General features: G+C 40.8%; 2 protein-coding genes across 7 annotated transcripts in view; both read right to left on the bottom strand.

Moving 5' to 3' along the window:
* Positions 1-20,976, bottom strand: part of ZNF512 (zinc finger protein 512) — a 35,561-nt gene extending 14,585 nt beyond the window's left edge. Inside the window, exons 1-10 of one of the 6 annotated variants that reach the window (XM_027113534.1) lie at positions 20,797-20,976; positions 20,217-20,275; positions 9,820-10,007; positions 8,916-9,011; positions 8,228-8,311; positions 7,447-7,571; positions 6,820-6,906; positions 6,308-6,406; positions 5,550-5,717; positions 2,245-2,439 (exon numbers count right to left, since the gene is read on the bottom strand). In XM_027113534.1, the coding sequence (XP_026969335.1) occupies positions 2,245-2,439; positions 5,550-5,717; positions 6,308-6,406; positions 6,820-6,906; positions 7,447-7,571; positions 8,228-8,311; positions 8,916-9,011; positions 9,820-10,007; positions 20,217-20,275; positions 20,797-20,826 (1,131 nt within the window). In that variant the 5' untranslated portion in view covers positions 20,827-20,976. The remainder of the gene's footprint in view (positions 1-2,244; positions 2,440-5,549; positions 5,718-6,307; positions 6,407-6,819; positions 6,907-7,446; positions 7,572-8,227; positions 8,312-8,915; positions 9,012-9,819; positions 10,008-20,216; positions 20,276-20,796) is intronic. The other 5 variants (XM_027113535.1, XM_027113536.1, XM_027113540.1 and 2 more) reach the window with 5 other exon arrangements.
* Positions 20,977-21,434: 458 nt separating this feature from the next.
* LOC113624189 (uncharacterized protein C2orf16-like) lies at positions 21,435-22,397 on the bottom strand. The gene is given in 3 exon segments (XM_027113922.1): positions 21,435-21,606; positions 21,608-22,112; positions 22,115-22,397. Coding segments are annotated over 3 exon segments (960 nt in total).
* Positions 22,398-22,469: the final 72 nt, after the last annotated feature.

Consider the following 22,469-nt stretch of genomic DNA (forward strand, 5'->3'; position numbering starts at 1 on the left):
TAAAAAGGAATATATATTCATAAAATAGTAAGAAATATATATTGGTCTCTGCACCCTAGATCCTCCTAATACTTCATCTTTGACCCTGGTACTTGACACAGAGCTCCTAAAATTTGTAATTCCCTCAGTTATAGGAATATCTGACACAGAGCTCCTAAATCTCTTGGAATTTCCTGGGTGACAGAAGCATCTTTTGTTCTAATGAGTTGACTCTTGGTGGACTCCTAGAAGGAGGGTGGTCACCAGAAAGACAAAGCAATGATTAGAAGTTTGGAACTTTCAGGCCCACCTCCCATTCTCTGGCAAGCAGAGAGGGTATGAAAATGGAGTTAATAATCAATTATGCATATGCGATGAACCCTCCATAAAAATCCCCAAATAACAGGGTTCAGAGAACTTCTGGGTTGGTGAACATATCTATGTGCCAGGAGAGTGACACACCCCCAACTCCACAGGACAAGAGCTCTGATGCTCAGGACTCTTCCAGACCTCACCTTATGTATCTCTTCATCTGGTTGTTCATCTGTACCCTTCATTACATCCTTTATAATAAACCAGTAAACGTGTTTCCCTGAGTTCTGTGAATCATTTGAGCAAATTATCAAACCCAAGCAAGGTGTCATGGGAACCCCAATTTATAGCCAATCCATCAGAGTACAAGTTGACAACCTGGGACTTATGACTGGAATCTGAAGTTGAAGCAGTCTTGTGGGATTGAGCCCTTAACTTATATGATCTGATATTAACTCCAAGTAGATAGTGTCAGACTATATTAAATTGTAGGATACCCAGCTGGTGTTGGAGAATTGGCCAGTGTGGGAAAACCCCACACATCTGGTATCAGAAGTGTTGTGAGTGTGTAGTAGTGTGAGAGTAAAGGAAAACACAGGAGGTTTTCCTAAACAAATTGCTTGTGTTTGCATCAAGAAACACCAGAAGGACACACAAGAAACTAATAAGAATGGTTAATCATAGATACAGGAGAGGAAAAAGACAAATGAGAGTGAGATATCTCAATGTTTGTCATCATTTTGACTTTTGAACCACAATCCAAAAAATTAAGTTTTTATGTTAAAAAAAAATAATTATGCCTTAAAACCCATACACGGTCAAAATATAAAACTGTTTGATGATTTTGAGAAAGTATCTGCTAGGTAACAATACCAAAACTTACCAGTGAGCTAACAAATTCTCTAACGCATACCATGCAAAATGAAAGCAACTGGACTGCAATATCACAAGATATATATCACTGTGCAAAATTCACATCTAAACTGAATTTAGATAACCATGTACTTTAGCCTGTGGCATGAAAAAAGTGGCAATAAGTCTGAAACAAGAAAGGATGTTCTGATATTGAAAAATAGGATCCAACTTCTTGGACACCAGTAGGACTGATTTTTAGACCAAATAAGAAAAAGTGTTAACTTCTAGATTTGACCTATTTTCTTATAATACATAACATTCCTCTCACATGGGTCAAAGCACCAGGCCAAATCTAAACTATTCTTCTTGACACCCTGGAGAGTAACAGACCCTTAACTCTGATCTTAGTCCTTACTGTATAGCCCTCCAACCCCTTCCCATGACTACTCCACTGTCATATACTCCTTGTCTCCTCTTGGCCAAATAGGGCTCCTTCCCTCTATGATCTGTTTATTCTAAACCAAAGGCTTCCAAGATGGGCTCTGCACCCCTCAGAAGTGCATTTGGGGCCGTGGAGGGGAATGATAAAAGTATCAGGGAGAAGGCTAAGTAGACAAGCCTTTGGGCTCACTACCCCTAGTTACTCAGAGCAACTCCATTTTTAGTTATTTTATATACTGGTGTTTTGCATAAGCTTTTATTATTTGGAAAAAAAACTAGGTGGGGAAAGGGGTTCTACTGCTATAAAAACAAACTGAAAACACCTACCTAAACTAAATATTAAACTACTACATATGAACTAACAAAGTGGAAATATACTGGGCAAAGACCAAACAAAAAAGTGACCTGGGAATTCAGGTTCACCATGGAAGTAGCCTAAAATTAAGAGGGCTCCTTCAAGAACTTCTGAAAAAGACTGTCACTCTAGGACCTACATGAATCCAAACACTGAAGCTGGATCAGATATACTCCATCTCCAAGGATAAAGGAGCAAAATATTGTCTATCATGTACTCACTCAAGTGTGTTTACTTTTCTGTATGTGGTAAGCCCAGTATCAGACATAATGGTTCAAAATTAATACTACTTTCTGCCTCACCTTCCGATCATCAGGCACCAGATCCTGAAGCACCTTTCTCTTAGGCCACTCCTTGGCCAGTTCAGCAGAGGCCAGCTCCTGCAGGTGGTATACAGCTATCTTGGCAGAACGCCTCTGAACTCGGCCCCCACTCTTTGGCTCCAAGCTCATGTCCTTCAAGCACTCTGGCTGTCCTGACTCTGGAAAGAAGGATATCTGCAAGAATAAGACACAGTAAAACACAGGCCTGAGAAATGGCTTCCATCAGATCCAGTGATTAAAGGCTGTCCTTCCTGCTCTCGTATCGAAAGAGCTATTAAAAAAAAAAAAAAAAGGAAGAAAAGAAAGCTACTTACTAGCTTGCTAACCGCTAGTATAAAGCTCTACCATCTTAATGCATATTTTACTGGTAAAAAGCTTCTTAGCAGGATAAAATCTGTTGTGTTGGAATAAGTGCAAGTGGTTAAAAGTCAAGATATACCCATATACAAAGAAATAAACATCAACCCATATACAAAAATTAATTCAAAATGGATCATAGCCATAAATGTAAACCATAAAAGTATAAAAATTCTAGAAGAAACCTAGGGAGAACGTTTTGTGATCCTGGGCATGATGGTTTTTTGATGTGTCAACTTGGTGAGGCTACCGTCATCAGTTAATCAACCAAACATTAATCTAGATGCTGATGTGAAGATATTCTTATAAATCTAATATATGTCCATAATCAGTTGACTTTAAGTAGGAGAGGTGTGACAGAAAAAAGAGGCAGGAGACATTTCAAGCATGAGAGAGACTCAATACTGTTGCTGACTCGAAGATAAATGGACCATGAGCCAGGGACTGCAGGTAGCCTTTAGAAGTTGAGCACATCTCCCAGCAAACACGGAAATGAGGTCCTATGCCTGAATGGAACTGAATTCTTGAACCATCTTAATGAGCCTGGAAACAGATCGTCTCTTCGAGCCTCCAGAAAGGAACAGCCCTACCGACACTTTGATTCCAGTCTTGTGAGGCTCTATACAGGGGAACCAGCTGAGCCATGTTGTAACCTGGACTTCTGGCCTAATAAACTGTGAGATAATACAGTTGTGTTGTTTAAGCCATTAATTTTATGGTGATTGTTATAATGCAGCAAAAGAAAATTATACACTGGATTGGGCAAAGATATCTTAGATACAACAACAAAAGCATTATCCATAAAAGGAAAAAAAAGATAAACTGAACTTTATGAAAATTAAGAATTCTGCCCTTTGAAAAACACTATAAAAAATGCAAAGACAAGCTACAGACTGGGAGAAAATATCTGCAAAACATGTATCTGCTAAAACACTCGTGTCCAGGGACTTCCCTGTTGGTCCAGTGGTTAAGACTCTGCGCTCCCAATGCAAGGGGCACAGGTTTGATCCCCAGTCGGGGAATTCAGATGCTGCATTCTGCACAGTGCAGCAAAAAATAATGATAATAATAAAAAAATAAATAAAAGATATGGGAACACATGTATATGTATAACTGATTCACTTTGTTATAAAGCAGAAACTAACACACCACTGTAAAGCAATTATACTCTAATAAAGATGTGAAAAAAAAAAGGGCTTCCCTGGTGGCTCAGTGGTTGAGAGTCCGCCTGCCGATGCAGGGGACGTGGGTTTGTGCCCCAGTCCGGGAAGATCCCACATGCCACGGAGCGGCTGGGCCCGTGAGCCATGGCCGCTAAGCCCGCGCGTCCGGAGCCTGTGCTCCACGACGGGAGAGGCCACAACAGTGAGAGGCCCGCGTACCGCCAAAAAAAAAAAAAAAAAAAAAGACTTGTGTCCAGAATATGTAAAAAACTCAAAATATATTTAAAACGTAATAGCAAGACAACAAAAACTGCAACAATAAAATGAACACAGGATTTCAACAGACACTTCACTAAAGAAGAAACTTCATTAAAGACTGACATTGCCAATAAGCAGATGAAAAGATGGTCAATATCATTAGTCATTAGGGAAATGCAAACTTAAACGGCAGTAAAATACTGCTACATACCTATTAGAATGGATTTTAAAGGGTTTCCCTGGTGGCACAGTGGTTGTGAGTCCGCCTGCCGATGCAGGGGACGCAGGTTCGTGCCCCGGTCTGGGAAGATCCCACATGCCGCGGAGCGGCTGGGCTCGTGAGCCATGACCGCGGAGCCTGCGCGTCTGGAGCCTGTGCTCCGCAACGGGAGAGGCCACAACAGTGAGAGGCCCGCAAAAAAAAAAAAAAAAAAAAAAAAAAAAAAATGAACATGACAAGGGCAAGTGCTGATAAAGACGCAAAGCTCCTGGAATTCCCATGCTTTGCTGGTGAGAATGCAAAATGGCACAGCCACTTAGGAAAACGGCTTGGCGGTTTCTCACAAAGTTACACATACACTTATCATATGACCTAACAGTCCTATTCCTAAGTATTTACCCAAGAGAAATCAAAACTTATTTTCACACAAAAACCTTTATGTAAATGTTTATAGCAGCTTATTCAAAACTGCCCCAAACTAGAAATGACTCAAATGCTCTTCAACTGGTGAATGGATAAATTGTGAAATATCCATACAGTGGAATCCTAGACAGAAACAAAAAGGAATAAACTAATGATCCATGCAACACACGGATGAATCACAAATGCATTATGCTCAGTGAAGGAAGCCAGACTCAAGAGGGTATATACTGTATGAGCCCATTTATACGACATTCCAGAAAAGGCAAAACTATAGGGACAGGAGATAGATCAGTGGTTGCCAGGGGCTGGGGATGGGAAGAACAACTGACTACAAAGGGACACAGAAGAATCTGGGGGGCATGATCAAATTGTTCTGTATCTTGATCATGGTGGTAATTACATGACTGTATGTTTTTGTCAAAACTCATAACTGTATACTAAAAAGAATGAATATTAATTACCATATGTAAGTTATATCTTGAAACTTAACGCTAAAAAAGAAAAAACGAGGTGGGGGAGCCTAGAAATGTAATCAGGAAAAGAAAAATTCAAGACAAAAAAACTGGAATAGAGGGATCGGCTGGATAGAATCCCACAAAATTCCTCACTTAGGGAGAATGCCTTAAGCTTTAAAAATATAGTAATGAGTTTACTTCTGCCCAGACTATACAATGAACTTTGATTTCTTTAACCTAATAATGATCAGACAGGAGAGCACAAAAGAACAAGGAAGAGAGAGAACAAAAACATTCAGATTAAAAGGGACTACAAATGAGGAACCAAGGATGTAGGAAAGATGCAGGGGCAAGCAGTCACCGCAGAACAGATCCCCAAACAGGGTCTGGAAAGCAATCAGTACTCACAGGCCCATGCTCTGACCTCAGATGATACGCAAGTCCAGCCTTCGATCTATATGGCTTTCCACAGTGGTGACATTTCAGGGTCATCTTCTCCAGCTCTGCAGCCCCTTTGCCACATTTTCTGACATGATACAGATATCCCATGATGCTGGTGAAGCTACTAGAGCAACTCTGAACAAAGGAGAGAGGCCTATATTATAATCTTACATATTTTTATATGATTTCTAAACTTCTAAACGGCCACATCATACAAACAGACGCTCTGATATCACTAGACCCTCTCCAGCATTTCCCATTCGCACAACTCTTCCTTGTCCCTGGCCCAACTGCTGTCCTATCTACCACCAAGTATGATATTCAATCAACTTAGTCAGCAATCAGTAAACTAGAACTGTATACCTCGTCTGTGTCACAGCTTCCTCCTTGGTCTATGATCCAACTCCACCCCAATATCAAACAGCCAGCAATATCAAAGCTCCTCACATGAGGTTACTACAATCCTCTTTATCACACTAAAGAAAGGATGACAAAGAAACTCCTTCAAACAAAGGGAAAAGGGAGAACAAATTTCTGGAGATGAGAAAGAAAATAAAGAACTGTTAATGAATTCAGGAGACCCTGAAAAACAGAAGTCGCTCTTATGCTGGAAGATGACACAAAACCAGGTCTGTAAGGGAGAAGTAGGAGACATGGAAGCAAGTAACAGAAAGACATTGACCTGAGGCTCCAGGCAGAAGGAGTTGCTGTCTTTGGGCTCTTACCTCACGCATGCACCTCAGCTTTCCCAGTCTCTTGAGAACTGTTCGGAGACGTTCCCTCTCACTTGGCTCATCTATTTCATCTCCAGCCTTCAAGATGGGCTAGAAAGCAAGAGAAGCAGACAGGCAAATGACTCATGGACAAGACAGATACAGAAAAGAAATTCTATCATAGGAGAATCAAGGATTGGACTAGTACCTAAGCTGATGCCCATGAAATCTAAGTTATCTGACTCCTGGCTTTCTCCATCTTCTCCTAAACAGTGAAGTGAATGTAAAGGAACTAAGAGTTCAAAGCCTCTACCTCCCAGGATATGAACCTTTGGGCTAATCTAAACACAAATACCTAGGTATCCGCATTTCATTGTGTGTAACTCTTCTATCTAAAGGGTATTCTTACTTAACATCCCATGAAGTCCCAGAGCCTTAGCCATCTCCACTGATTTATCTACATTCATCCAAGTAAAGGCATCCAAATACCACATAGGCTCACACAGCACAGAACACACGCTTACCAAGCTATTATGATTTGCCATGACATGATACTTCATCCCTGCCAGTGAACGAAGTTGTTTCCCACAATGATGACAAGTGAACATTTCCTACAAGGAAAAAACACTGCTCAGGGTCAGGCTGTTCCACAGAGAAACAGAATGTCACAAAGTCCTATTCAACTGCTCTGGTCTGTATCTCCTTTATTTCCCAAATTCTATAATAGTCAATGAATCTCAAAATCCCAAAAGCTCATTGTCATGTCCTCAAGGGCAAAGAGGTAAAGGCTATTCATTTTCAAAATAATAAGAACTACCATTTACTGAGTGCCAGTATTTGCCAAGTAATGGGGTAGGCACTTAGCATGTAATATTTCTTTTTTTATCCTCTCATGGACTACACAAGGTAGTAACTATCTCTACTTTATAAATGAGAAAACTGAGGTCCACACATAAAAAGCTAAATGACACAACTAGTAAGTACCTGAATGAAGATTCAAACCCAAGTCTGTCAGACTCCAGAGTCTATGTTTTCTCTATGACACAATGCTGCCTCTTCTCCACAATAATCAGCATATCCAACACAGTGCCAGAGGTTTAAAGTTTGGGTAAAAAGTCATTACAGTTATGAAATGCCACAAAATATCTAACCTGTTTGCAGTTTTCCATGTGTTTCTTTAAGCCCTCTATGGTCTTTCTCCCCACTGCCTGGCAGGTAGGACAGGAGACACTGCCTTTATCCACAATTTCTAAGTACCACTGCTCCTCTAAACTGCCTACAAAGGAGAGAAAGGAACACTTACAATTTGCAGTATTCTCCAGAAACAAAAAGCACAATCCCAGATTTTAGGAAAAGTATCATAAAGTGGCTTTTCCTCTTCCTGGGGGAAAGACTCTTGCTATATATAACTTCTAGAAATAATTTTTTTCAGACAGTGAAGAGTTTCTGAAACTCCTACTCAATTCCCCACGATCAAAACCATCCAACAACCACTCCAAAGCCCAGTGGCTTAAAGAAATGAGCAATAATTTTTTTCCCAGTTTTACTGACATATAACTGTCAATGGGTAATATTTTTCATAGTAGCATATAAGAATGGGATACTGAGATATATAACAATCAGTTTGCTAAGTGTTTCCTATGTGCCTGAGACTGTTAAATGTTTTTATCCCATTTAATTTTCACAACAATTCTGACTGCCTTTATTATTCCTATTTAGAGACAAGGAAACTGAAGTTTGCAGAAATTAAGAGGCAGGTCAAAAAATTAATGAAGAGCCAAAACTTGAACAAACATGACTGACCTCCAAAGCCATGCGCTTAATAAGCGCCTCCCTAAAAAAATGCTTTGGTACATCATTCCTTTACCAACAACAACAAAAAAGACAGAATGAGAGAACTAGATCTCAAAAAGCTTCCAACAGAAAGCATACCTGCTGCATAAGCTGGTGGTTCCTTCCGAATACGACGAGCCTGGGCTTTGGGATTAGGCTGAGTTTTAGGCCGTTGCTTCCTCCCTGACGCAAGACAGAAACTTGAAGCCCAACACATCACCTTTTCTGACCCCTCTCTAGCACCAAAATCTCTTTCCTCTTCTTCTCAACACCCTAGGCCCCACTCCCTCAACCAAATGACTCCCTTAAGTCATGACAGAAGAAAACAGTAAAATAAGGCAGGATGGGGGGACTTCCCTGGTGGTCCAGTGGTTAAGACTCCGTGCTCCCAATGCAAGGGGCCTGGGTTCAATCGCTGGTCAGGGAACTAAGATCCCACATACCGCAACTAAGCCTACACGCTGCAACTAGAGAGCCCGCACGCTACAACTACTGAGCCTGCGAGCTCTAGAGCCCGTGAGCCTCAACCAGAGAAGCCCATGCGCCACAACTAGAGAGCCCACACGCTACAACTAGAGAAGCCCGTGCGCCGCAACGAAGATCCAGCGTAGCCAAAATTTAAAAAAAAGCAAAAAAACAAAGGCAGGATGGAGGCCATTCCTTGCCAAAAAATTCAAAGGGCTCAAAAGTGCTTAAGGGCCAAAATCTAAGGTCCCTCTCCCTTTCACCTTCAGAGAATAAAGCCCAGGCACACAGTGAAAAAGAATTAGCAAAGTTACTCCCTTACCATAAAGCTTATGCTTCTTCTGAGGAAATTCTCGATAGTCTTCATCTTCTTCCTGCCTGGGTTTCCTTTTTCCTTTGGCTGATACTCCACCTGACCCTGAAATAACATAAGAAAACAAAACAAAATTTCAGTATGGTTTATATGAGAACATCTACGCCCATCTTCAAATCATCAATCACAAGACCACCAAAGAGAAAGATTATCAGCAAGCACAGGTCTTAGAGAAGTGTTTGTAACATTTTTAGGGAAGTTGGTATAATTTTTCATTAACTGACTCAACCTCCCCTTTTCCTTTTGTACTGTTCTCCATCCCAAGTGATCAACTGTTCCCTATGAAAAATAAGATCCTTCAGGCAGTGTGATTTGTTTGATCCTGATTTGAGGCTAACTGTTCAAGATAAAGGGCTACTAAGAACCCTTCAGACTATAACCACTAATAAATTCCACTTAGAATAATCCTTACACTAGCGCCTAAACCCTCAACAGAGGATCAAACTAGAACAACGGGAAAGAAAGTTCAATTCGTATGAAGAGGAAAGGCTATACCATATAACCTAGAGGAGTAAGATCAGCAGAATTTCACTCAGTAAAACAGAGGGACAGTTCATGAAGCTAAGAGTATATGACAGCCTAACACCTTAAAAAAAATTTCAGGGGACTTCTCTGGCGGTCCACTGGTTAGGACTTGGCGCTTTCACTGCCATGGCCCAGGTTCAATCCCTGGTTGGGGAACTAAGATCCCACAAGCCAAGTGGCATGGCCAAAAAAAATAAAAATAAAAATTCAACCACTAATAAGGAACACATATGTGGTACTTAATACTTTAAGAGCCATTTACAACAGATACCTCAAATATAACTTTAGAGAGTTCCCTGTCTTTGGAATAAGATACTGATACTGATACCTTCAACATGGGAAGTAGCAGCTGGCTTGATCCTTCTCATCTTCATCCAGTAGGCAGACTTTCGGAAGGAGGCTGGAAAATCACTCACCAGTTCACACGAAGAAGCAGATGACGAGCCGCTTAAGGAGTCATCATGAGGGATAGTGTACTGGAAACTATTATCCTTTATGGAGCACTGGGTCCTGCTGCTAACAGGACACAAAGATAAATACCATAAAGGAGGGTCTGGAGTAAAGTTTCTATTACTTATATTACATCATAAAAAGATAACCAAGTTGGTTACCTGTGCAAAAAACGAAGAAGCCTGATAATAGAAACAATTTAGATTGTAATTTTCTAACAATTAAATTAGTTGACCTAGTACAATATACATAATTATTATTATACTTCACTATAATCAGAAAGCATAAGCAGTCCATGTAAATGATCATTCTATAGCCCAAGTAGGCATTCCTTCCTAAATCCATCAATGAAAAGAAAGTAGTAAAATAGGGTGTTCCATGACCCTTTAGAAGATGCCCTGGATCTGTAAGCAGGTGTGTCCAGGCCTCCCTATTCCTCTGGCAGAGGAACAGTAACCACTACACCTTGATGTCAGGGCACCCTGTCTTGCTTAGGCAACTTGATACTTAGATCCCACAGCTAAAGGAAGGGTGCTATCTTGTCTGAGTTAAGCTGGCCAGAAGTCTGGTATACGGCTGGATCCAAACTTCTAAATCTAAGACCAGTCAGTATGTAGTCAACAAACATTACTGAGTAGTGACAAAGTATCTTCTAGATAGCTCAAAGTGTGGTAGAGCAGCAGTTCTCAAAGTGGAGTCCACAGATCTCTGAGACACTCCTCTTCCAGCTAACTTAACTGTGTGAGGCCTGCCTTAGATTTATGGTTTAGAAATGTCACACTCTGGATGCTGTATAAAAGATGACCCATGGAGGATGAGTGAAAGAAAGGAGAAGAGTTAGCAGTTTATTGCAATAGTACGGATAAGAGATGATGAAAGCTTGAACTTGAACTAAGGTTTCGTAGTAGAGATGATAAACTGACAGATTCAAGACAACACTTTAGAGGTACAGTTGGTAACAATTACACATAGAGGTTTGTGGTAGCAGGTAGTTGGAAGTAACAAAGGTGACCATTCTTAGGAATAAATAAAAGTAAAATGTGATAGATGCCTGCCAAGGAATATTATGTAGCTGTTAGAAGCAATAAACCATTTCTACACATCTAGAGATACGAACATAACTAAAAAGCATACTGTTCAATAAAAAAAAAAAAAAAAACAGAACAAGATGTACACTACAATGTCAATTCAGTAAATTAAAAACAATTACACAAGTAAACGGCACTAGCTATTTTATGAGGACTCATAAATATTTAAGGACAAATATCAAACTTGTTAGTATGGTTGTCTCTGGGAGGAAGGGGATGGATGTGGGGATAGGGAAAACAAAAAATAACAGGAACTTACAAAGTCAGTATGCTACAAAAAGGGAAAATTGATTCTCAGCTCTGTACACAAGATCCAATATTACAAATTTAATACAGAGATGTCCTGGTTCCGGCACAGTGGCACACACCTACTATGGCCCATTCCTCTTGCTGATTACAACTAAAAACTCTGGACCTCAAAAAGTAAACAAAAGCAGGTGGATTGTGGAGAACAGTTAAAACTGGGAGAAGTGAGTCACATGGGGTATGTTTCCCAGTTTTTTTTTTCTCTCACATGCAGCTTTGCAACAAGGGTGGCCCCCCACTCACAGACCAGCATGGGCAGCCTAAATTCTCATAGAAACTCCATCTTTCTGGCCTTAGAAACCAGGAAAAGGGGTCTCTATAGACTAGAGAATGTGGGGGAATCATGGAGAAGAGACAGGCAAAGAAGGTGACCTCATATTTCTGTGTACAAATCCACACAAATCACAGCTTAACTTGAGCTATGTATGTGCGGAGGATACACCCAAACCAGCTTAGCAAAGACTTTGAAAGTGAAATAAGATTTAAACAAACTACACAACTCTCAGCCTAACCCCTGAGCTACTACTGTGAGACAGATCCAAACCAATGTATCAAAAGCTTGGAGAACTGAAACAAGATTTGAAAAACCTGAAAAAGTCTCAAACTAACCCCTGAGCTCTAAACCATCACAGAAAAGACTCAAAAGAATGGAACCTCAGTTCCACTGAATCAATGCCTTCAGAAAGTAGGACAGAATTTATGGTCTGAACCTAAACAGGTTACCTGCTAAAATAAAAACAGCAACAATCCCTAGAAGATCCTAAAAAGACCCATGGTCTACACAAATAACATTCACAATCTTGAGAATAAATTCCAAAATTATGCAATTCACAAAGAACCAGGAAAATGTGAGCAATTCTCAAAGGACAGATGATAAACAGATGTTGGAAGATGATGCAGATGTTGGAACTATCAAAGCCTTTAAAGCAGCTATTATAATTATGCTCCACGATAGAAAGGAAAACACTGGAAATGAAGGAAAATGTAGGAATTATCAGCAGAAAAATAGAAATCATAAAAAAGAACAAATTAATTTTAAAACTGAAAAGTAACAAATAAAATAAAAACTCACTGGATGGGCTAGTAATAGAATGGAGACAGCAGAGGAAAGAATCTATGAACTTGAAGACAGATCAATAGAAATTATCCAATCTGAAGAACAAAGAGGACAAAAGACTGAAAAACAGTCAACAGAGCCCCAACAACCTGCGGTGTCAATATCAAAGATCTAACTTAAGCATAGTTGTAATCCCAGAAGAAGAGGAAAGAGAGATTGAGGAAAATTTTTTGAAAAAAATAATGGTGGAAAAATCCCCCAAATTTAATGAAAAACTTAAATTTACAGATTTAAGGAGCTCAACAAACACTCAATAGAAAAACACACCTAGATATATCTTAATGAAACTGTTTAAAACTGAAGATTTTTTAAAAATCCAGAAACCAGCTAGAAAAAAATGACATATTATTCAAATGATTGTGAATTTCTCAACAGAAACCAAGACAGCACAACACCACCTTTAAAATCCTGAGAGAAAAGATTTATCAATCCAAAATTCCATATTCAGTGAAAATAGCCTTTAGGAATATTTCTTCAGATGAAGAAAAACTAAGAAAATTTGTTGTCAGCAGACTGCTCTATGAAAAATGCTAAGGGAAATAATTCCAGCTGAAGGAAAAATGACACCAGAGAGAAATCTGGATTTTTAAGAATGAAGAAAGAGCAAGAGAAATGGCAAACAGCCAGGTAAATATTAAAAACTCTTTAAAGCAAAATTTTAGCATTATCTGGTAAGGTTTTCAATAAATGTAGATGTAATATATATGACAGCTATAATTTAATGGTCAGCAGGTAGGGGGTTAAAGGAATCTATATGGTCTAAGGCTTCTACATTTAAGCAAAGTGGTAGTATTTTAACTCTAAGTAGATGATGAAAGGGTAGGTATATATTGTAATTCCTAGAGCAACTACTACCAAACCTCCCCCTCAAAGGAAAAAAAAAGGGAGGGGGGAGCCAGAGAGAGAGCCAAAATCAAATAGATAAATTAAAATGGCACACTAAACATTTAAATAATCCAGAAGAAGGTACAGAGGAAAAAACAGAGTAGAGAGAACAAATAATTAAATGGTAGACCTAAATCCAACCATGCAATAATTAATTAAAATGTTTACGGTCTAAATACTCCAGTTAGAAGTCAGAGATTGAGAGAGTAAATAAGAAAGCAATATCCTAGTATATGCTGCCTACAGAGGCACACTTTATTTAAATATAAAGACATATGTACATTGGAAGTAAAAAGATGAAAAAATTATACCATGCCATCAGCAAACACAAGAAGGCTGGAGTGGCCATTTTAATATCAGATAAAATAGACTTCAAGACAAAGAGTATTACCAGAGATAAAAAGGGACACTTCATGATAATTAAAATGACAAATCATCAGGAAGACATAATTACTCACTGCATGTGTCTAACAATAGAGGCTCAAAGCACACAAAGCAAAACTGATAGAAAAAGAAAAGTAGACAATTCTACAATCTTACCAGAAATTTTAAGTCCTCCTCCTCTTAGGAACTGACAGACTAGACAAAAATTGAGTAAAGACACAGAAGATCTGAACTACACTATTAGCCACCTTGCTGTAGCTGACATTTATAGAACACTACATCCAACACTATGGGATATACTTTCTTTCTTTTTTTTTTTTTTTTTGATACGCGGGCCTCTCACTGTTGTGGCCTCTCCCGTTGCGGAGCACAGGCTCCGGACGTGCAGGCTCAGTGGCCATGGCTCACTGGCCTGTGGGATCCTCCCACACCAGGGCACGAACCCGTGTGCCCTGCATCAGCAGGCGGACTCTCAACCACTGCGCCACCAGGGAAGCCCTGGGATATACTTTCTTTTCAAGAGCACACTGTGCATTCACAAGATAGATCATATACTGGGCTATAAACTTTAAACCTAAAAAGATGAAAATCATACATGTGTTCTCTGACCACATCAGAAGTAAATTAGAAATCAAGAATAGCAAGGTATCTAAAATAAAAAATAAATCTGGCAATTAAAGAATCCAATTCTAAATAATTCATGGGTCAAAAATGAAATCACAAAGGAAATTCAAAAATATTTTAAGTGAATAACAACAAAAATATACATATCAAAATTTGTGGGATGCAACTAAAGCAGTACTTAGAAGGAAACTTAAAACTGTAAATGCTTATGTTAGAAAAGAAGATCTAAAATCAATAAGTTAAGATTTCATCTTAAGGTAGCTTAAAAAGAAGAGCAAAGTAAGCCCAAAGAAATAGAAGGAAGAACATAATAAAAAGGAGAAATTCACAAATTAGGAAACAGACTTTACAGAAAATCTGGTTCTTTGAAAAGATCACAAAATTGACAACACTGTAGCTAGACTGATCAAGAAAAAAAGATACCAAAGATACCACAAATAACCAATGTCAGAAATGAAAGAGGGGTTATTATTATACATCATACAGACATTAAAATAATGAGAATACTTCGAAAAACTTTATGCCAAAAAAACTGACAAATTAAGATGAACAAATTTCTTAAAAACTACAACTTACCAAACTGACATAAGAAGAAACTGGAGGCATAAAGATCAGAAGGAAAAAAGTATAACTGCCCCTACTTGCAGATTTTTTTAACAGATTTTATTCAGTTTGTTTACAAAGATAATCTCAGAAAATATATGAAATAATTACTAGAATTAAAAATGAATTGAGGGGGCTTCCCTGGTGGCGCAGTGGTTGAGAGTCCGCCTGCCAATGCAGGGGACCCAGGTTCGTGCCCCGGTCCGGGAAGATCCCACATGCCGCGGAGCGGCTGGGCCCGTGAGCCATGGCCGCTGAGCCTGTGCTCCGCAACGGGAGAGGCCACAGCAGTGAGAGGCCCGCGTACCGCAAAAAAAAAAAAAAAAAAAAAAAAAAAAAAAAAAATGAATTGAGGGACTTCCCTGGTGGTGCAGTGGTTAAGAGTGCAGGGGACACGGGTTTGATCCCTAGTGCAGGAAGATCCCACATGCCACGGAGCAACTAAACCCATGCACTACAACTACCGAGCCTGTGCTCTAGAGCCTGCAAGCCACAACTACTGAAGCCTGCGTGCCCTAGAGCCAGGGCTCCGCAACAAGAGAAGCCACCACAATGAGAAGCCCACACACCACAATGAAGAGTAGCCCCCGCTCACCACAACTAGAGAAAGCCTGAGCGCAGCAACGAAGACCCAACACAGCCAAAAAATTAATTAATTAATTTTTTAAAAATGAATTTAGCAAGTGACAGGATACAAGGTTAAAATACAAAAATCAATTGTGGGACTTCCCTGGTGGCGCAGTGGTCAAGACTCCACGCTCCCAATGCAGGGGGCCCGGGTTTGATCCCTGGTCAGGGAACTAGATCCCACATGCATGCTGCAACTAAGAGTTCACATGCCACAACTAAGGAGCCCACCGGCTGCAACTAAGGAGCCCATGTGCTGCAACTAAGGAGCCTGCGAACCGCAACTAAGGAGCTTGCCTGCAGCAACTAAGACCCAGCACAACCAAATAAATAAATATTTTTTTAACAAGTGTACTCTTAGCTACTAGCAACAAGCAACGAGAAGATGAACTTGTAAAAACAATAGCATTTACAATAACAAAAAACACAGGAACCTAGGAACAAATCTAGGAACCTAGAAACAAATCTAACAAAAGCCATCCAAGAATTTTACAATGAAAACTACAACTCACTGGTGAGAGAAATTGAAGAGGACCTAAATAAATGGAAAAATATAACATGCTCATAAATCAGAAAATTCAATATTGTTAAAATGGCAATTCTCCCTAAATCGACCTATAGATTCAATACATATACCAATCAATACTCCAGCATGCTTCTTTTATAGAAATAACAAACTGATGGTAGAATTTATATAAAAAGGCCAAGAAAATATAATAGCTGAAACAATCTTGAAAAAAACAACAAAGTTAGATGACTTACCTTATCTGATTTCAGGACTTACTCTAATGCTACAGTACCAAAACAGTTTAGTATTGGCAAAAAGATAGACATACACATTAATGGAAGAGAATAATGAAAGTCCAGAAACAGACCCACACCTATACATGTTCAATTGATTTTTAACAAAGATGCCAAGGCAACTGAACAGGGAAAGGATCGTCTTTTCAACAACTGGATATACAAATGGAAAGAAATTAATATTGACCTTTATAACACACCATACATAAACATTAACTCTACATGAGCCATAGACCTGAATGTAAAACCTATAAAACTTCTGGAAGAAAGCAAAGGAAAAAATCTTTGCAATTAGGGATGGCAAAGTTTTCTTAAATAGAATACAAATAGCATGAAACATAAAAGGAAAAAATGATAAAATTTTTATTATTTTTAATGATAAATTTAAAACTTTGGCTCTTCAAAAGACACCATTAAGAAAATGAAATGCAAACCACTGATGAGGAAATATTCAAGACACATATAACAAAAGAACTGTGTTCAGAAAATATTTTTAAAAAATTAAATTATACAATTTAACGGTGAGAGAAAACACAATTTTTTTTTTTTGGGGGGGTGGCAAAAGACATCAACACACTTGACAAAAAAAGATATATAAATGGCCAATAAGCACATGAACAGATGTTTTACACCACTATTCATCAGGAAAATTCTCATTAAAACCACAATGAAACACAATTATACACCCATTAAATTCGCTAAAATTAGAGACTTACTCTCCTACACTGCTAGTAGGAATGTAAAATAATACCGCCAATTTGGAAGACTGACAATTTCTTAAAAAGTGAAACATTCTCCTGACATCAGACCCAATCAACCTAAGATGGTAAATTCCATCTTAATAAATAAATACTGTGTTAAGTATTTATCAAAAGAAACAAAAATATTTTTCCACACAGAGACTTGCCCATGAATGTTCACAGCAGTTTTACTGTAATACCTCCACACTGAGAATAACCCAAATGTCCCTCAAGATAGATGGCTAAACAAACTATGTTATACCCATAATCGAATTCTGTTTAGCAACAAAAACTATTCTTCATTCAAAATCATTATTCTGGGCTTCCCTGGTGGCACAGTAGTTGAGAGTCCGCCTGCTGATGCAGGGGACACAGGTTCGTGCCCCAGTCCGGGAGGATCCCACATGTCGCGGAGCTGCTGGGCCCGTGAGCCATGGCCGCTGAGCCTGCGCGTCCGGAGCCTGTGCTCCGCAACGGTAGAGGCCACAACAGTGAGAGGCCCACGTACCACAAAAAAAAAAAAAAAAAAAAAAACCATTATTCTGAGTGAAACAAATCATGCAAAAAGAGGACACAATGTCTGATTTCATTTATAGAAAATCCTAGAACATGCAAACCACTGTACAGTGACAGAAAACAGGTCATTGGGTGTCTGGGGACAGGAGTGGAGGGAGGAATGAATTGCAAAGGGACGTGAAAAAACTTTTGGGAGAGATGGAAATGTTATCTTGATTGTGGTGACAGTTTCATGGGTACTTACATATGTCAAAGATGAAGATATTGTATACATATATCTATATATGTATACAATATACTTATTGTATACATATATCGATATATGTATACAATATACTTATTGTATAAATATATGCAGTCTATTGTACTTCAATTATACCTCAATGAAGGTATAAAAAAATTTTAGTGGGAACTGGCTGTCCTCTAGGGCTAAAACACCATCCCAAACAATGGGAACTATCTGTACTAGAAAGACTTGATAGTATCAACAGGCCATTAGGAGTCAAGTCCCATCTGACTCCTCTTAGGAAATTGTCCTCAAAGAAATTTCTTTGCTGTCAATGTAGGACTTGGATATACCGACCTCCCTGCTCATGAATAAGCACGAGTATAGTGAAAAAAAAAATCAACAGTTTTAACATCTTGGGGATTAAGTCAACGTGGATAGGGAATCCCTCCCTCCAGCTCTCTTTTATTTTTAAAGGACTCAACAAAAACAATTCTCAAGTATTTTACACTACCTATCAACTCAGGGTATTTGATTATTTGTTAAAAACCAGATTGGGCTTCCCTGGTGGCGCAGTGGGTGAGAGTCCGCCTGCCAGTGCAGGGAACATGGGTTCATGCCCTGGTCCGGGAAGATCCCACATGCCGCAGAGCGGCTAGGCCCCGTGAGCCATGGCCACTGAGTCTGCACGTCCGGAGCCTGTGCTCCGCGACGGGAGAGGCCACAATGTGAGAGGCCCGCGTACCGCAAAAAAAAACAAAAAAAAAAAACCCAGATTAATCTCAAACTTCTCTTTCCATAAATATGACAAGAAGCTTTTGGCTCATACAATAACTATCATAATTGTAGTTACTTTAAAATAACCTGTTGTGTGTGGTACTTTCAGTCTCAGCTTCAGATCACAAAGATGAGAAGTTTAACCTATTTTCAACTCCTTTCTGATCTACCAAGAATTTTTAAGAGCCCCTAGTTCACTCTCTAGGTGCAAATATTTAGATTTCATTAGAAAAGTATTTTACATTCATCTCAGTATCCTTTGCAGCCTTTTTTTATTCTACCCAATCCTTAAATACTGATGTTTTCCACGGTTTCATCCTCTACTCTCTTCTAGTCTCATTTCTCATGGAGGATTCTCAAACTTCACAATGTCCTAGGAGTCCAGTTAAAAATAAGGATTCTGATGCCCTAACTCCAATGATTCTGATTCTGATTAATAGATGAGGGCCCATTAATCTTTACATTTCTGAACAATTACCCACTTGCTATTCCATTAAATCCTTTTACCCATTCACATTCTGTTCTTTCTTGTGAAAAACAAAAACAAACAAAAAAACAAACCAAAACCCTTTTCCTTCTGGCTAACTGTATTATTCCTTGACTTTCAAGTCTGTTTAGGAGTGATTTGCTCTGGCAACCCTTCCCTTCCAAATATCACTCCCCTTCCCCAAAGGCTATAGTAAATTCCTGTTTAAAAACATTTCATTAGGGGCTTCCCTGGTGGCGCAGTGGTTGAGGGTCCGCCTGCCGATGCGGGGAACACGGGTTCGTGCCCCGGTCCGGGAGGATCCCGCACGCCGCGGAGCGGCTGGGCCCGTGAGCCGTGGCCGCTGCGCCTGCGCGTCCGGAGCCTGTGCTCCGCAACGGAAGAAGCCACAGCGGTAAGAGGCCCGCGTACCGCAAAAAAAAAAAAAAAAAAATTTCATTACACTGTATTGTGTGGATCTCCTTGCCTAAATAGGTTAGTCTCTTAGTTGTGTATTTTTCATGTCTGTGTATCTAACCTACCACAGAGCTGGCACAAAGCAGATATTTAGTAAATATTGTATGAATGAATTAATCCCTTCCAATGAGTATCTCCTTAACAAGAACCTTTTTTGTATTAACAAATATGGAAAAGCTTAGCACATTCAGTAAACAATATAATAAACCAGTCTTGAAGCCAAGTAGCTTACAGTCATTTTTATCAGTCCTTCCCAAGTTCATCAATGTATTCATGAGTACATATTTGATGTCTAAAGAAATGCAGGGCTACAGAGTCACACATTCCATTTTTATTATAATTCGTACTTTTTTTTTTTTGCAAGCGAAGTTTTCCTCCTCCACACTAGGATTAGACCTGCACTGTCCAATCAGGTGGCCACTAGTCACAGGTGGCTATTTAAATTAATTAAAATACAATTTAAAATTCAGCTCCTCACTGACGTAAGACACATTTCAAGCGCTCAACAGTTAGTTATACGTGGCTAGTGGCTACAGTACTGGACAGTGCGGATACACAACATTTTCATCATCACGGGAAGTTCTATTGGACAGCGCTGGCGACACAATTATAAATGGATCGCACAAAACCTCACTTACTTCTTAGCTCCCACGATCCTCGTGCTCCTCTGCTGCTTAAAGGATGTGGGTCCCGGGGTCTAGCAAATTGCAAGCACATGAGTAAATGCTAGGGGCCTCTGAACCTTGACCACAAAAAGACGAATCCCCCTGTGCCAAGAAATGAAGCTCTCCCGGGGCTACTCCCTCAAACGGAAGAAGGCAAGACTTTTTATGAAAAATGTGCCGCCCTATCTTCCTACAGGGTCAAGGCAGGTGACAACGCTAGAGCCTTCATCTCCCCCATTCTCAAAGCCCTGTCCTAGAAAGCAGCTCTAAAAGGGAGACAGAAAGCGAGGACAACGGATATGGGAGGCATTGGGGATGTAAAAGGAATAGAGACTAACGGCAATCTGACGAGGAACTGAGTCCAAGGGGGTGGGGATCGGGCAGCAGAAGTGGGGGGAAAAACGAGGGGGCTGGTATATCTGACCTAGAAGGGTGGGGCCTGCGATGGGCTCTGATAAAACCAACTCTGAGCAGGGGACAAAAGCGAGGGACCGCGTGTGGCGGGCTCGACAGCGCTACCCCTAAAGCGTAACGGTCAAACCGAGAAACTCACGGCGGGCACTGCACCGAGTCTGGAAGACATCACTGCCTCTCCACGCCTAACAAATTCACCCAAGGGCTCCGGCCAGATCAACGCCACTTCCGCTCTCCTCTCCGCTCCCGGATGTGGAGTCGGCGCGCCGCGAGCCCCGTGCCTAACGTCTACTTCCGCCTCTCAGCTTCCGAGGGGGCTGCGGCAGGGCGAGTCACGTGACCAGCCCCCCCCCCAGACACCCCCGCCCCCCACACACTTCCTCTGAGACCCCGCCCCGAGAGTGCGCTTTGGGACTCGGGAAATTGGGGCTTGGTGGTTTGAACCGCTGTTTGGCCTCGGAGTCCGTCCGTCTCGTTCCCTCCGTCTGCACTACCTCTCCTGCCCCTCCACGACCCCATGCTCCACCGGGCACGACGAGTGGTCTTTCTAGGTGCACAGGAAGGTCAATTATTACCCGTTTATTTATCTTAGGGAAATGACAGAGCCATTCCCGCCTTCCCTCCCTCCCTCCCCTCAGGTAGAAACTCTTTTATTGCTGAGGGCGCAGAAAGTGGAAGCCAGTGGCTGAGCAGGAAAGAAGCCACGAAAAGGCAGCTTGGTGGAGACTTGAGTGAGGCAATGAATAACTGGGGCGGGTCTCTTCCCATCTTCTAGCGTCAGGCCTCCAAACTTGCCCTCCCTTGGGGATTTTTGGTGTGGTCTTTAGGAAACATGTTTGAGTTACTCCTGAAATCTTTACCTAAACTATATCTGGGCTTCTCGCTAGGTGAGCTGTGCTTGAGTCTCTCCTTGAGGGGACTTTGGTGGCTCCTCTCAGAGGGACTGTGTCCACTCTTCAGACTGACTGTGTCTGCCCCTTTCAGAGGGCCTGTATGGTCTTCTCTCAGAAGCACTGTGTCCTCTCCTCTCAGAAGGACCGCGACGGATTTTCTCAAAGAGTCTGTGACATCTCTCAGAGGGACTGTGGCATCTCCTCTCAGAGGGACTGCGACATCTCTCAGAGGCCCTGTGGTGGCTCCTCTCAGAGGGACTATATTGGCTACTTCCAGAAGAATTCCATGGGGTTATTTCCCTACAGAAGCTGTGGTGGTTTCGTTCCTTGTGTGTGGGTTTTTCTTTAAGGTGACTGTGTGAGGTTCTGTTCATAGGGGAACCATGTAAGAGTCTCCCTCCAGCATGAACTCTGGTTCCTGGTTTGGAGTTCTTGGACTCCTGGCTAGAGACTTCATTTCTGTTACAGTTTTTCTTAGCTCTGCTATTACTCTCATTTTGAACAGGACCCAAAGGCTGGCTGCTTGAGGTGTTTTTGAGAGTGGTACTTCTTTGGGAAACTATGGGCTTGGCAGTTGTATAGGTCTGGGTTGGAAAGAGCTATTTCCTGTTGGTTGTTGAGCTGATCTGAATTGGTCTGTTTCTCCCCACAATGTGCTCTCCTCCTTAATGGTTGGGTCTGTTGGCCTTAGCTTGAGAGTTGGCATCGTCTGTCTTTTGGTATCTCTTGGTAAGCAATAGTCTCTGGCTTTTTGTTTTGGAAGGTAGTTTTTGCTTGACCAGAAATGGTCTGGCCTTGTCCTGTCCTCAGGCTTCTGCCAAACCTGTAGTGGGATAACTGAGGACATGGAAAGGAGACGTGACCCATGAGCTCCCCCCCCCCCCAGCAAACTGGGGGCTGGCGAATAAGCCAGAACTGC

Source organism: Aethalodelphis obliquidens, unplaced genomic scaffold (genome assembly GCF_003676395.1).
Source record: "Aethalodelphis obliquidens isolate GAN/ISIS:26980383/991018 unplaced genomic scaffold, ASM367639v1 scaffold12, whole genome shotgun sequence".
In the NCBI taxonomy this organism is placed as follows: Eukaryota; Metazoa; Chordata; class Mammalia; order Artiodactyla; family Delphinidae; genus Aethalodelphis; species Aethalodelphis obliquidens.